The sequence below is a fragment of the Poromitra crassiceps genome, assembly GCF_964638095.1.
Source record: "Poromitra crassiceps genome assembly, chromosome: 16".
Classification (NCBI taxonomy): domain Eukaryota; kingdom Metazoa; phylum Chordata; class Actinopteri; order Beryciformes; family Melamphaidae; genus Poromitra; species Poromitra crassiceps.
The window spans coordinates 15,357,290-15,374,131 of record NC_139645.1 but is presented as its reverse complement, the minus strand read 5'-3'; the positions used below and the strand labels follow the sequence as shown (position 1 = coordinate 15,374,131).

At 42.9% G+C, this 16,842-nt stretch overlaps 1 protein-coding gene across 1 annotated transcript in view; it reads right to left on the bottom strand.

Annotated features, from left to right (window-relative positions):
- Window positions 1-702: 702 nt before the first annotated feature.
- The window catches only part of LOC310791371 (protein mono-ADP-ribosyltransferase PARP14-like), a 68,760-nt gene continuing 52,620 nt past the window's right edge, over window positions 703-16,842 (bottom strand). Inside the window, exons 12-18 of the mRNA XM_083653064.1 lie at window positions 14,931-14,993; window positions 9,924-10,100; window positions 8,431-8,703; window positions 7,697-8,317; window positions 5,432-5,562; window positions 2,748-2,922; window positions 703-2,497 (exon numbers count right to left, since the gene is read on the bottom strand). Of these exons, the coding sequence (XP_083509190.1) occupies window positions 2,211-2,497; window positions 2,748-2,922; window positions 5,432-5,562; window positions 7,697-8,317; window positions 8,431-8,703; window positions 9,924-10,100; window positions 14,931-14,993 (1,727 nt within the window). The 3' untranslated portion in view covers window positions 703-2,210. The remainder of the gene's footprint in view (window positions 2,498-2,747; window positions 2,923-5,431; window positions 5,563-7,696; window positions 8,318-8,430; window positions 8,704-9,923; window positions 10,101-14,930; window positions 14,994-16,842) is intronic.

Sequence of the window (16,842 nt, the reverse complement as noted above, 5' to 3'; positions counted from 1 at the left end):
CGGAAATAGAGCAAGACAGCCTATCAAGATGCAGCGTCAAAGCGGCTTCCACAGGAGGCAAGCCACCGAGCGTTTCATGATGTGCACGTACCGTGAGTGAGTTAGCAAGCGAATGCGCTGCAGAGAAGGAGTGGAGAATCGAAGGCTTGGGAGGAGCTGTTCTCAGTGCCGGTCCTGACCTCCCAGGGGCCCTAAGCAAGATTCTGCTAAGAGGCCCTTCTACCTGGCCATTTGCCATCGCCACACAGTCACACCTGACACCTCAGTGCTCCCACTACAATCCTGTACAGTACATTCATTACCTGGTATTATTTGCTGAAGCTGTACTGGGTCATTGTTAGTATACTTGCTGAAGCCGACAGGGTCTGCGTTAGTACTGGATGAGCTTGACAACTGAGTCTGTGCTTGTACTGGCTCTGGCTGATGATCCAGCATCTCCTGACAAACCTAAGCATAGAACCTACTACTCTATGCGGCCTTCAAATCTAGTTTGTGTTGTGCGTGTAAGGTATACAGTAGGTAGTGCATTATGCCATATTGCACGAAATTCAGCACTGAACTCCGTCAGGTCCCCCTAAGCGCACTCCCCGAGGTTGAAGTCGATCCGACGAATGCTTCTCGAGATAAACCTCTTTTTGTGTTGCCAGTAGGTGGCGCTATGCCGAATTGCACAAAAGTCGATCGGACAAAAGGTTCTCAAGATATGAATGAATGAATTAATTTATTTGATAAATCAAAAAATACAGTACACTACAAGCATACAGTACAAAATAATTAATCAGGATGACACACAAAGGTCATCAAACTTATTGCCATTGTGGCCCCGACACACCAAACATCAAAATAGAACAATCAAGAATAAAATGAAGAAGAGATACAAACCAATGGGCTATATTATTGAATCTTACTCAGGTTTTTAAAATTATTCAGAGAATTGGCAGCTTTAATTGCATTATCCCTCTTATATCAAACTACACGAGTTTGAAGTCGATCCTACGAATGGTTCTCGAGATAAACAACTTTTTGTGTTTGCCAGTAGGTGGCGCTATGCCAAATTGCATGAAATTCGGCATTGCACTTCATCAGGTCCCCCTAAGCGCACTCCCCAAGTTTGAAGTCGATCGGACAAACGGTTCTCGAGATAAACTGCTTTTTGTGTTTGCCAATAAGTGGCGCTATGCCAAAAAAAATTGCATGTGTGTTACAGCTAAAATCTTTCCAGTATGTCACGAGTCACGACGGATGTTAAAGAAATTAAATGAATCAAATGGAGGTCAACAGATATATATTAGGTGTACACACTGGCCAAACATCTCATCCTCAAATTGACATAGGACGAGTAAAAGAACAAGTTGGCATCTAAATCCAGATTCAGTATGGGGGGGGGGGGGGATTGCGGTGCTATAGGGAAATATCCTCCTGAATAAGGTCAGTTAAGCATAATCATATCAGTTACAGATAATCATGGTCATAGTGGAGGTGGCAATTTTCAATAGATTGAATAAAGGAAACAGCACAAACCCTAGCATTGTCATGTGCAGTGTCATGGGAGTGATAATCACCATCACAGTCAATGGTCAGCTACAAGTCTAGGAGCTATAATAGCACCATGGTGGTGTTGTCGGGAGTGTGGGTATTTTCAAGCCTCTTAAGATGTTTCAGACCAAAGACGGAACAAAAACACCAAAATACAGATATTTGTTGACACATTTTCATGTTCAATGCTTTCACACCAAGAGTGACACCAACCCGCACTTCATGTTTTTGTGGGGTTTTTTTACAACTGAGGTGTGATTTATTCACACAGATTATTCACATCTGGTCTGAAAAGACCTTTATATTCATTGGTTGCTTGGAATGTTGTCAACTAGGAACTGAATGTTATTCTATTGTTGCACTCATTGTAAATTGCCCTGGATAAGAGCCAAGCAACTAAAATGTTAAAATGTGTATGAAGTGCAGATGGTTTCAATTCAACAACATACAGTAAACATTCTAAATGGAACCCTAGCTCACTTCTTGTTGCAGTGTTTGCTAGTACAGCACAGCTCCGAAAACATCACAGCAGAGCAGGACTGACAATTCTGTGAAAACTGTCTATATGAAGAACGATTTAAAAATCACCTGATCATTATCATTGTAAGACAAAAAAAGTGAAGGCATTGTAAAATGTAAGGCATCTTCTTATTTCTGTCAACACTCTGCATGCTCTATTTCTTGAATGTAATCAAATACTCAGGGTACGCCTGAGAGTCGTGGAAGATGATGAACATGGAGGGATTGGCCAGGCTCTCCACGACGCTGTCGTACTGCTGCATGGTGTTGGAGCTCTTATCCGGCGGCGCGACCATGCCTTTCTTCCCCAGGGTGAAATCCCCCGTCAGGACACGACAGAGGTACATGAACTTCTGCCCTTGGGGATCCGGCTTCGAGTATTGGTCCTTAGCAGAGTAATCGGCTTCGACAGCGAAGTATGTGCCGTCACCATAGAACGCAGCTGAAAATGGGATATTAGGAGAGTTATTAAATTGATCTGAATGGAGAAAGGCATAAAGATTATCGGGGAAAAATAAGACCTATTGCATTCGTAAATGACCAAAACACAGCACCTGTGTTATTAAATTATGTAAGTGATCGATCTACTCATCTATTCTAAATGCTTGCATGAGAATGACATAAATTAAGGTTTCAAAGTGAGATTAAGGAGGTCTCAGTTTAAGCATTAATGTTAAAGGTATACTTCTCACCATTCTTCCCAGCGTAACTCCTGTTGAAGCCACGTTCATTCATCGCGGCTACAGTGGTGTAGCAGGTGCCGTGGAAGAGACGCTTCTCATTGTTCAGGTGACCGTTTCTCTGCTCCATCTCCTGCTTCTTGATCTGAAAGCCCTTCCACAAGGTGGGATTCTGGATCCTCTCAATCTTAGTGGGGAATATGTGTTTATTTTTGTCATTCTGTTGCATTATATGTATATGTGTGTATATATATATATATATATATATATATATATATATATATATATATATATATATATATATATATATATAAACAAATTGTATTGCAGGATAGTACAATACAGCAATAGATGACTACATACAGTACAATGTTTTTGAGTATTTCCCCAAACATTCCCACCCCACCTCTATCCCCCATGAGCTGCTTGACCATAGCATATAATTATAAGGTATGGTTTACTTGGCTTGTATTTCCAAAAATGGAGCCTGTACATGAATTTACTACATAGCAAAATATCGACGTGTGTGTGTGTGTGTGTGTGTGTGTGTGTGTGTGTGTGTGTGTGTGTGTGCATGTGCGTGTGTGTATATATATATATATATATATATATATATGTATATATACGGTATATATATATATATATATATATATATATTGTCTATATATATATATATATATATTGTCTATATATATATATATATATATATATATATATTTATAAAACGGCTCTCTCAAATCAAGCAATCTGATTGGTTCACAGCCATTGTATAATTCCAGTAACCGAGTTCAATAACCCATGGCCATGGGTTATTGGTTGCCATGGCAACTCTCTTACTAAGAGAGTAATAATAAGGCTTACCTCAAATGACAACGTAGAAAAAAAAATGGCGGAGACAGCTGTCAGATCCTTGTGAATCGATCTTCGCTTATAACTTTACTAATACTTCGCAGAAAATTATGTTTTGTACAAGAATAGATGCGGGCTAATGTCTTATTTGCAAAAGAAAGGCTGTTAACCCCGCATTTAACCCCGCATTTAACCCCGTAACGTTAGTTGGTGTCGGCTTTGCAGAAAGCATTCAGCTTCTCAGCAAGCGCTGAGAATGCAGCGCTGCGGCTCGAGCTGCCTGTCGGGGATTCCAGAAAGCTCTCAGCTACTCAGCAAGCGCCAGGATTGGCCAATGTCAACTTCAGTCTCCAGAACGATCCAATCAAATCACCCGCATGTTCTTGCGGTCCCGCCTTACAGTAGTGTTTCAACTGACTCTATCAGAATGACATGCCAGTCGGAGTCGGACTTATAGTATTATTATTATTATTATATTATCATACTTTATTATATTATCATACCGTTTTATAAGAGCTGCGTGTGTTGTGGAATATATCCCCCTGCTCAGCAGTTATCCCACTCGGCCTGCGGCCTCGTGGGATAACAGCTGATCAGGGGGATATATTCTTCACAACACACTGGCTCTCATGCTATATTGCTTAAATATATATAATATATTAAAATTAAAAAATAATTAAAAATCGATTAAAAATAGAACATTAAAATATGAAAATCGAATTTGATTATAGAGTCAGATTGACAGCCCTAGTGTGTAATGTGTATGATCTCTGTACTGGCATCCATGTTCATTGTGACGTTGTTGATTAATGTGTTTTGTAGTGCAGTGGCTTGGAGTTGCAGTGGCCCAAGACAAGTTTCTCTGCGGGACAATAAAAAACATACCTTATCTTATCTACTGACAAATCCTACTCAAGTACACAGAAGTAAAATGACTCGTCCAGGAAATTATTCAAGAGTGAAAAAAGTAGCATATTTAGAAGTATTCAAGTAAAAGTAAGTAGCATACTGTAAAGTCTTGTATACTGGAAGCTATTATAATGATTTACCTTAATAATTACATTTCACACATCCAGCATGTTACCAGTTACCTAAGCTGTCCCTGTGTTTGTCTGTCTGTCTTGTCTTTCATACTAAACAGCTTGTTCAGATGCTACCAGGGATGCTCAGTTTGGCGATTCTCTCCTAGATGAGTTAGAGCTGCTAGCAGCAGCAATATCAAAATCAGATACGTTTGCTATCGCTATCAGATTTAATTGATTGTCTACACCTGTCCTTGACCACTACACTAACCAGTTTGGACACCCTAAATGCGGAAGGGCTGGGCCCTCCATGGATAGATGTGGCTTGACCCAAGGAAGACAACAGTCAACCAATAGTGTTTCTATGATTTACAACCGCCGAGTTATGGCCTTTTAAATTTTGAAATATTCCTATAGCACCCCTATAAGCGAAATGACACCCACAAAACTGGACTAGCTCCGAGTACATACCTGTACACCTGTGCCAAGTTTGGTTTGCATGGGACAATCATTGTCCCATGCAACAAAATCACCATAACTCAAGAACGCATTGAATGCGTTCGCCTAGGATTACCATAATGCATATAACAAGAATATTTAAAAATGGCAGCTCATATCAAAAGTTTGACCTCTCTTCCTGCAACATGCACTTCACATAAATTGAATTAAATTAACTTGTGTCAAAACATGTCTTAGTAAAGTGAATCTGTGATCAATTCAATAATCTTAGCAAGTGTTGCTTTGATGATGCTCCCAATAAACATTAAATATTATGCGATAACTAAAACATTACGCATGAACTACGGGGCACGTTACATAGACTACCTTAATAACTGTTAGATTGCATGTGGCCTGGAACAGATCCAGGACTTCAGTGTACTCTGCAGTTCCATCCTGGATGTTGACGACCTTACATGGGTCGGTGTCTGTCATGGTATCCCAGTCCTGAGGCAGAGCTGGAAGAATAATGGACAGGAAAGATTTAGATTGACTTACTCTTGGGACATAACACTATTTCAATCATGAGAGACCGGTCGGTAAAGTTTAACAAGAGACTTTACAGTATTTAGCAAGTGGCATGCATGGCAAGTACTTTGGTGTATGACTCCATTGTAAGATGGCGCTCCTCTTTAGGCGAGAGAGGGCGGCATCTAATTGGGCTAGAGAGAACCCCCCCCCCCCCCCCCCCCCCCCCGCGGGACGTAACACTATTTGGGGATTTGCTTTAATCAACTTTGGAATAGCAGGTCTGCAAAGTTGACCACATCTCTGTATCTATTCGTCCGATCTACTTCACATTTGGCCGGTAGGACATAGCACGTGGGAGGATCATGCTATTCCAACGAGTTCCCCTCCCTCCGAACATGCGCCTCTAACAACCAGAGGAGGCACCACTTCAGCGACCAGGATATTGCATGTTTTGGTGTGGGGTTCCTATAAGGAAACCCCCAGGGGGCACGGGGAGAACATGCAAACTCCACACAGAAAGGCCCTTTTGACGACCCCACCCGGGCCGTCAAAAGGGCCTTTCTACTTGGGGATTTTAACATTCATTTTGATAACCCAGATAATTCTCTCACAAAAGATTTTAAAGCAATGATAGATTGCTTTGATATAATACATATGTTAATTTCCCAACTCATAGTAAAGGCCACACTCTAGACTTAGTTTGTTGTTCCGGTATCATTCCATTTAACATCACTGCTGCTGAGCTACCCATCTCTGATCACAAAGTCGTCCTATTCAACACTACCCTGCCACTCAATAAAATAAAGGTGCAATGTGTCATATCATACCGTAACATCAGAAGCATCAACCCCGAAGATCTCAGCAAATTAATCACCTCAAGCCCTGTACCTGCTCCCACTTTCTCACCCCTGGACCTAATGGATTATTACAATACAAATCTGTCTTCTGCTCTCGATATCATTGCCACCCTGAAAACTCGGACTGTTTAATTTACTCACACTGAATCCATTTCAAAATCCTGTTATTAACATTTAAAGCCCTCCATAACGTATCCCCCACTTACCTCACAGACCTCCTTCAGACCTACACTCCCCCCCGTTCACTCCGCTCATCATCAGCATCCTTACTGGAAATCCCCCTCTTCAATCTCACCACAATGGGTGCCAGGGCATTCTCCCATGCTGCACCCAAACTCTGGAACTCCCTCCCCCCCCCACACCCGTACACTGGACTCACTTACCAAATTCAAAACTGCAGTCAAAACCCATCTCTTTAAATCTGCCTATTCCCTGTAACTCCATAACCTGACATCTCCTGATTTACTGATTTCCTGCCATTTTGTTCACCTGTGTGTGTGTGTGTGTGTGTGTGTGCCCCTGCTAACCTTTGCACTTTTAATGGTCACTTTACTAGTATTATTGTTATTATTTGTCTTATTATTGCTTATTGCTACTTGTGCATTACTGCATGTACTGTTTTTATCTTTTTTTATTGATATTGTAAGGTGACCTTGAGTGTCGTGAAAGGCGCCATCAAATAAAAAAAATAGTATGATGTTCGATCCAAGATTCGTGACTTTGTAGTTCTCCCAAATGAACATGCTTTTTTATGTTTTCTTAGGCCCCCCTCATTCCAGGCATCTTATTTCTAGATTTGTGTGTCTGTTTGATGATTGCATCAGGGCCCCCACTGAGAGGATTAGGGAGGCATGGCAGGAGGAACTTGGTGTTGTCCTGTCTGAAATTATATGGGACAGCAGTCTGTCTGTGGTCCAACTCTGCTCAATTAAACTGTAAACTATTTTAAGTTTTATGGTAATGAACTAGATTGCAGGGCTTCGAGAAAAGAAGTGAGAAGATGCTTTCAATAACAGGCTTCCATTGATTCATTAGCCTTTTTCACTTCCCACCCAATTCACCCATTTTGTGCCTAAAATGCAGGAAGTAACACAGGTGCAAGCAAAACAGTAATGAGGGCCACCAAATGGATTGGAAGTTGGAAACCCTGATTAATGTTCTGCTTGCACCTGTGTTACTTCCTGCCTTTTAGACACAAAATGGGTGAATTGGTTGGGAAGTCAAAAAGGCAGCTTGAGTGGACATGTCAAATACTGTACTGTACCATTATTCAGTTTGTCAATGCGTCTGATCTGTAGAGAAAGTCCCAGTTCATATATGTCTTTGGCAGGTCCACTTGGCATTTCGACCATGTAGAATTGACCCTTGACTTTAACTTGTACGTTGCAGTCGTCATTAACCAAAGCCTGCTCAAGCTCGAAGTTGGACATTGGGTCAAAGCTCTGGAACTCCAACCCCTGCTCCTGGTACTGCCAGTCCGCCATCGTGCCAGCCAATTCCACTCCCTTCTTCAACTCCTCCTCATCTCTGATCTTCGTCAGCATCTTATGGATCTGATTGTTGGCTTCTGTCACGTCCTTGCTGCGTCCCATGATGGTGAGAGATGCTACGCCCTTCTGACATTCAATTCTTATGCTCACACCCATGTCGGTCCGGATGTCTTTAATGCGCTCATGGTCCGCATCTGTGAAGTGGTGGATCATGTCGTTGTTGATGTTGGAGGTGCTCAATTCGTTGGATATCAGGTCACTGATCCACTTTTTGGCCAAGTCGACTTTATCCTGCGAGGCGCCGCAGATGTGGAAGCAAGCAGAGGCAACTTCCTCACCGCCGATGACATAATCATCCTTCTGTGGCTTGTTAGCAGTTCCACCAGTGAACAATGCTGAAATAATGAGATTCAAAATGTCATTAAAACAGGACATACTTCATTCCCCAAGACATGTAGGATAGCATGATGAATACTTGACCCTAATCCCCCCCCCCCCCATTATCTACATTTGAATCTGGACCAGAGTCCCACGTTATCCTTAGTGTCAGTGGCTGCATCAGTGGCTGCATCAGTGGCTGGATCAGTGGCTGCATCAGTGGCTGCATCAGTGGCTGCATAAGTGGCTGCCATCGTTTGCAAACTTTCGTAGAAGTCCTTCAGCATGGAAGCTTGGAAGATGACTATCCGGATCGTCTTCAGAGTGTTGGGAGTGCTCAGCACGTCGACCATTGCATCCAACATGGCATCCGCCACCTGGCCTGCGTGTACATTGCCTTGGCCTGAAATGACATAGCATAAATTACATATTTTTACTATGAGCAAAATAAGTCTGCAGCAGGCCAGAACAACAGTACCTGAATAACAGTAGATGAGTCCATACCTGCCAACACACCTGATTTACACGGGAGTCTGCCTATTTTTAGCCATTTCTCCCACTGTGCTCCCGATTGGTCATTTATCCCGCTAATCTCCCAATTTCATAGTGATACAACTCAAATGTGTGTTTCACAGTTTCTGTAATATGTCCAGAATGTAGGATATGTGTTGTGGTACCTGGCAACCATTTTCTGTACTGTATATGAATGGACAGGATATGTGACATCACTGTCACTGATGATATCACAATGCCTATGACATCACTGATTATGTCACAACATAACGGGGATCTATACTGTTACGCATGTCTACTAACATTATTAAAAGATCATAAAGATAACGTTGTTTCTGATAACTACGGCTATGGTAACATGTTGCTAAGCTAGGCTAGGGCTTGCCTGGCTGTGTTGTTGTGGTGACGCAATGGTGACGCTCACCGGGAAACCATGGTAACCACCAAGTCTTCTTTATTGTCTATTTCCCAATGGGGCAATAATTTAGAAAACAGAGAACATGAGACTATGAAAAAGACTTGAAATTGTTGATTTAAGCTAAAAACTCATTTGGAAAGTGTTTAAGATATAGAACGAGAGAGAAGCCGGGTCATTTTCCCATTCACTACCACTAACACTACACGTTAACTACTTTCTTTCTGCAGTACCCACATCGCCCCCCACTGGCCATTCGAAAGAATACAATTTCTGCATTAGCCTCACAGAAAGAGAGGCTGAATTGCCCACTGGTAGAGACTTGATCCCAGTAGATTTATTGTATGGATTTACGTTTTGGTCAATGCGACCTTCATCAGCATCAGAATGAACTCTGATGAAGGTCGCCATGACCAAAATGTAAATCTATACAATAAATCTACTTCTTTTACCTGAATCTGAACTTACCCTGAGAAATAATATAACTTTTTTTGACTCCAAACCTGAATAAAACTCTTGACTTGTACCCAAACCCACTGAATCCAATCAGGATTTAACATAGCATATTCTGTCAAGCCCTAGGTCATTACTCAAAGCACATCACATGACATTTGATGAATGCTTTAATCCAAAGTGCCTTACCACAAGTGCACACAAATTTCCTTTCATATCCAGGCCCTGCTGTGAAATCTCACCTGTACCAATGGCAGGAAAGGAGACAGATGTGTACGAGTCTTTCACACACATTTGGAGAGCATCCTTCACAGCTTTGTTGATTTTGATGGGGTTTGACTGTCCGGGCAGGTGAAGGATCTTCTTACACTTCAGGTTGCCCGGCTGGGTCATTATCATGCCTGGGTTCGGCTGGGCACCTGAAAGTGAGCACAGTGAATTGTTGTCTTAGAATGTTTAAAAACGTGTATGTGTGTAAAAAATTAAACAAAAACAAAAACAATCACTGCCCCATAGATTCTAAAAGATATGTGATGCAAAAACAATTGATAACAAACCAGCAACAAATAATTAATCAAAACTTTATAGTATTCCTGCTGAAGATGAAGATAATGTCTGTTGTTCCCTTCCTGATAATATTGTATTATTGTGGGATATAAAACAATTAACTCTGTATCTAGAAGGGGTTGGTTGCATTGACTCTGTGACACGTCGACGCACTGACATCACTACCACACGTCAACGGTATTCCAGTGACGTGCGGTGAGGTCAGTGGCTGGGCAGCCAATAAAGAAAATCCATTCAGACCGATAAGGTAAAAGGGGGGAATAATTTCAATTATACAACATGTAGTTCCGACCAAGCAATGTGATTGGTCAAGGACCGTTCTCAAATAAGCATAACAGCACACCTAGCCGCCAGGAATATTGTATTTACCGCACTGTTCCTAAGTTAGTGTAAGTGGCTCGTGCCAGAGACCCTGGTTGTACCAGAACCCACTCGCTTAGCGCCAGCACACACTCGATTTGGGGGCGGAACACGCCAGGATTGGCCAACGCCAACCGCAGTGCCCAGAACTGTCAATCAAATCATCGACAGACACGCTATGGCACGCCTCTCAACCCTCTTTCAGACAGGCAGGCTTTGACACCCTTCATCTCAGCTACAAGGTGAGTCAATTTAACAAAATGTAGCCTACATGTGAAGTTCACAGACATAGTTTTTTTTTTTTTTTTTGCACAACAAATATTGAGTTGATGGGGCAGTTTTGTCTTTACATGTGTGGTGACAAATATTTTTAGATGTGTAGGCCTATGTTATAGCCTATATGAACGAAACGTCTAATTACAGTAAGCGCATGCTTTGGGACATCACTGCATAACTGCGCGGCGGCCCTTTGTGTTTCAAATGGATCGTTCCATCAGCATAAATTTTCGTTACGAATCCGAACCATCGACATAAATAAAGATGGACGCCACTTGAGGTCCCGTTTAGTGAAGCCGCTGCATGTCAGATCGCCGCCCTGACGGCTGAATCCAGTATAGGTCACAAGGCCCGCCTCCCCATGTTAGTGGATGGGAAAATCACAACCGAAATATTCACAGTAAACGTCAGATAATTTTTTTCCAAAGGTGGTTTGTATCATTTTAGATAGTCATTATCATGCTAATGCCTGTGCAAGTGGTCATTTTTCTGATCAGTTTGTTTTTAAGTAATTATTTGACATATAAAAATGGATGATTGACAGCTGTGGCAGCCAGTCTCAAGCTGTCATTGGCTGGACAGGCTCTTCACATTATAGAACTAGCGTTAGTTTGACATAGACAGGACACAGTGCTGCTTTGTGCTTTCATCATGTAATGCTGCCTCGAGGTCTGGGTGGCTCTGCTGGGTGTGTGGGGCCGGGACAGAGGCTCTTAACACATTGAGTGCCAGCGACGCCATATGGCGTCAAGAGAAATTTACCGTAGGCTGCCAGCGACGCCAAATGGCGTCAATAACTCCAAATTCATATTTTGACGGGGGAATGTCGATCTAAGCCTCTTACATCGCCTCTTACAATATGGGAGCTATTGAATGTGTCTAACCTATTTTACAGAACCCTTAGGTGGCGACAGTGCCCTCCCGATTAGACAAAGGCCAGGAGAAAAGAGAGAAGAAGTCATGAGGAAACGGAAATCGCCATTGATATGCTTGAAGCATAACGTCGTTAGCTGTGCCTGTGAACAGCAGTCATCTGCTGCCACAATTGAGCCCCATCCGTGTCCGCTGCGATAGTCCATCCATATGATTTAGTTGCCGACACGGCGACACCAGCGTCTTTATGAAAAGTTACATTATTCTCAGCTGGGAGCCGAGGACACGCTGTAAAAAAGCGGGGGGTGCAGGCAGCGGACTTTTCAGTGCAGATCAAACAAAGCAAACCGCAGCAGAGCAGAGACACTCGACTCCTCCCACCATGGAGGAGGAGGAGGAGGGGGGTGGGGCACGCAGGGTACTAACAGCATACAACCATTGACAGTACACACACACCCAGGCAGCAGCAGGCTCGCATTTTGTTCAACTCAAAGCAGAATTCATTCTGTTGCCTTTCTAACATAAAGATGTGATTATCTCAGAAACTAATTTCAGCATGCTCTTTTCGGTCGAAAACACTCTTTTTCAGAGGGGTGTATTTCCAAAATGGAACGGTTTATAAACACAGTTTTTTTTTTTTAATGAAACAGAAGGGTTCAAAGTTTCATTGAGGCTATTGGTTATCCATATAAGAGGAACACAAAAAATGATATGGCTATATTAAAATGCATTGCGGCCTATGTGGCACAGTACAGCACCTTTTGCCCAAGGGCCGTGGCACTCAAAGTGTTAACATGGGTAGTGGCTCCCTGGAGGTCGGAGTGGCTCATGGGGTGGCTGTGCTGGCTACCAGACATATCAATGGGCCGCAATAAAAAGAACATTGTTTTGAGAAAGGTGCGCGAGGAATTAACGTTGGTTGGGGACTGAAGTAAGTTCAGAAAATATGTTTTATAAGTTACTCCAGCGTTTTTAACATAGCAATAGCGTTAGCCGCTTTCGCTAGTCGGCTGTTTTTCATTATTTATCGGCTTAATATTACTATAACTTAACAACCGATAACGATAGCTGGAATAACACAATACTATACACATATTTTCAGGAAATGTGTTTTATAACGTTAACTCCCGTCCCGGGTAAGATGGGGCCTATACGCAACCACCAGCCATGAGCTAATCGCTAACGGGTTAGCCGTTAGCGTCACATACATATTTTTGGTATTAAAGCAACACACGTTTTTATATGGATATCTCAGAGAAATGTTTTGACTGTGGGGATGTTCGTTCTTCACAAGCTCCTTTCTTAGCTGTTAGGATATAGTTAACAGAGACGAGACTAGGCAGCTAGGCTAACGTTACCACTGAGCTATATTAAATGGAATGTTACAGGCTGCCCTACCCACACTATACCAGTAAACAACGTAGCGTAAAGCGTCAAGGTTAGATTTGTAAAACCAACATTTGCTCCAAAAGGAATTAAATCATAAAGTTAATCAAAATGCCACTGAAACATTAGGCTAGCTTAATCAACACAGCAGTGCATCGGATAATTCCCCCAGTGAGGCTGAGGAGCATGCCTGCCTCCACTTCCGGTCCGGGCTGAGAGCGCTGAGAGCACTCAGCAGCCCAGAGGTCTAAATCTCCGACAACCAAAATCAGATTTTCGTACAGGCGTCATTTTGATAAACTGATCTCATAGTGGGAATCTTCCTGGTTACTTTTGGCGAGACAAAAAATATTACAACTTAAATTGCAATTTCTACAACAGCATGAGTGAATACTGGATTCTGATTGGCTAGCAACAGTGGTAAATAGGCCAACAATCTACAGTTCGGCTCCAACCGCAGTATCACTCCGCTCCCTGATGCTGACTCCGCTCCCTGTGCTGACTCCGCCCACTGTTAGCCTGTCAGTCTGCAAATCTCTAACAAGGAAATGTCCGATTTCGTAGTAACGTTTGATTTACTGGGTGGATTGAGTTTTGAGCAGTGGTTAGATGAAGATGAAGGTGAAGTGAACAAAGAACGACATGGTGAAATTGGGGAGAGAGAACTGGCTGAGCTTGAGTTGTCACGAGTTCGGACTAGCGGGAGGTCGGACTAGCGCCCGGACCCCGAACCTGGGACTGTCAAACAAACAAACGCCCTCTGCCGTCACCAGATATCAACACACCACCACCAAAACGGGCTGCTTTAGATAACTGTTTAAATAACTGTACTTTTACAGGCAATGTATCAATAACTGTGAATCCCGTTAAGGTTAGTTAGTTTTTTGGCTCAAAGGCAACTAAATGTTTAGTGCAATCATTGATCTTGTGTATGGAACTATATTCTGTGGCGGAAGGATAAATGTATTCTGAAACCAGTAATGATTGTAAATAAATGAATTGGATGTTACAATTGTGTATTTTTTATATTATTTGGTAGCTGTTGTAGAAAACAAATTTACCACTCGAGGTCGGGGTTTGTGGCCACATTTACCACTGGTACAGGGTTTATAGCACTCGGCTTCGCCTCGTGCCACAACCCTGTACCAGTGGTAAATGTGGCCACAACCCCCTCCCTCTCGTGGTAAATTTGTTAAATTTACAGAGCTAGACTGTATATAAATACGTAACGCACTGTGCGCATTCTAGAAACAGCAGCTCTACATAAGAAAGTTCAGAGGGGCGGGGAGCCCACAGAGGTTCTAAATCAACGGAGCTACTGCGCAGAATCTGGTTCACTGATCTGGCCGGATTTTGGCTTCAATAGACCATACAGGGAGGAGATAGGGACACTCTCTCCATTCATATTATATCTCAATGATCCGAACTGGTTCATCCTCCAATTCTCTCCCTCTCTCTTCCCTCTCTTGCTCTCTCTCCCCCTCTCTCTTTTCTCTGTCTCTGTTTCTCTGCTGGCTCTCAGCAAGAAAGAAGCTGGTGTCACAGACGTGATGGCGGTGACGCTGTGGCTTTTAAGGGGAGTGATCTCACACTTGTAAATCCTGTTATGTGCATAAATACGCCTATGTAGGTTTGCGCCGAGATGACGTGAAGCACAGCGGGCGACACGCCCACAATTAGGGCTTTGCTATTCCAGCGCAAAACAGGCGCTAATGCAAAATGACCGCCGTTGCGAAGATAGGGCCCTTGGTGTGTTCCTTTAAAGTGCAGGTGTGACTTGTTTTTACCAAGGGTTTTGCATTCCGTTTGCACAGCCTGGCCAGCTGCACTCAGAATGGCCTTGGATACTCCTGGTGGAGAAAAAGACACAATGAATAAAGAAATAACAGCTACACGTATTTTGTTTAGTCAAGGTAGTTTAGATCAACACATTTGGTCTTTTGCTGCAAAATACAGTAAGATATACAGTAAACATCAACAAGGATATCATAAAATCAGACAATCAATCAATAAAACAACATAAACAATCATACACAACGGATATAGACAGTGACACCCACATATCCACCGACACAGTCATTCCTGGGGTACGGCAACCATTTTAGGGCATCCTCCTCGGTCAGAGTATGCCCTATCATTCCTCAGTCTAAGCGTTGTCAGTTCTTGTGTCTCAAACACCTTCAGTCCTCACATGAAAACGCTGTCATTCTTCCTGCATTACTGTTTCACTCCTCACACATCAGTCATCGCACAATACGGCTTCACTCATCAGTCATCAGTCCTCACTCGTCAGTCCTCACTCGTCAGTCCTCACTCGTCAGTCATCACTCGTCAGTCATCAGTCCTCACTCGTCAGTCATCACTCGTCAGTCATCAGTCCTCACTCGTCAGTCATCACTCGTCAGTCATCAGTCCTCACTCGTCAGTCATCACTCGTCAGCAGTGTTGGGCAAGTTACTCTGGAAAAGTAATTAGTTACTGATTACTGATTACTCCTTAAAAAAGTAATAAAAGTTACTTTACTGATTACTTTTTCAAAAAGTAACTAGGTACGTTACTAGTTACGTTACTAGTTACTTTATTTTTATTTTTACCCCAAATACCTTACACTTAAGTTGTTACATGTCTAGCATGTCACTGTATTAATTATTTTCGCTTTGGTATTATATAGGCTATGTTAAAAGAAAAGCCAAAGGCATTTTACTTTGAAATTCAGTTAGAAAGAACAGGAAGTGGTGTGTTAAGACTGGCTAGCTTCACACGAAATGAAAGTCAGACAGTCAGACAGATAACGTAAGTGAAAGATGCTGTTACTGTCGGAGTGGTAATACAACAGCCTCAATGCAAACGTTTCAAGCTTCGTTACTGAAAGAAAAGTGATGATCTGTCAACATTCCCTGGGCCGTCTGACTACGGTGAGAAAGGCTTTGACGAGAAGGTTAGGAAGTAACTAAAGCCCTTTTCCCACATGCGCTTTGTACCGCAAAATGACCGGAACGTGGTGTAATGCCTGCATGTGAGAAAGGCGCCGTGCCGGTATAAGCGCGACCCCGTCGTCCCCGACATTTCACCAGTTTCGATCCAGTCAGAAGAGCGGTATGCCGCGATAGGCAGACAGGTGAGAAAGGGGACCAGTCATTTTCCGCTATCAGTGGGCTTCGCGGACCAGGTTGCACACAGTAGACAGTCCAACACCAAATACACAGCTGATTGTTCGATATTCCCCTGGTGTTGCATACCACCAAAGGACTATTGCCAGTCGCAAACGCGCTTCCAGTGGTTTTCGCCACCGGGTGATCTTGCGTGTTAGTGCGGGTCAGACCAGACTCAGCACGTAGTCGAACGTACACCGGGACATGCGAAAATGACGCTTCCATTCCACGTCGTCAAAATTGTTCAGAGCATCTTCGCAAAATAAATTCCCTCCTGGTCTCTCTCGCTTCCAGATGGCTCTAGTCTCACGCAGCAGCGCAGAGGTACATAACACTGTCATCATCTGTCCCCGGTTTAGTCTATCTTCATATTCTGCACGATGTTGAGCGGAGAAGACTGCGAACATGAATCTGTTTCTGTTCGCACGTATATCCCTTTCCATTTTCGCCTTAATTTGTCTGCGTCGCTGTCTACGTTTGAGGAAAAAGCGCGTCAGCAATATTATCAAAAGAGTGGACGCCGGCTCCATGTTTGTTGTTTTTTTCT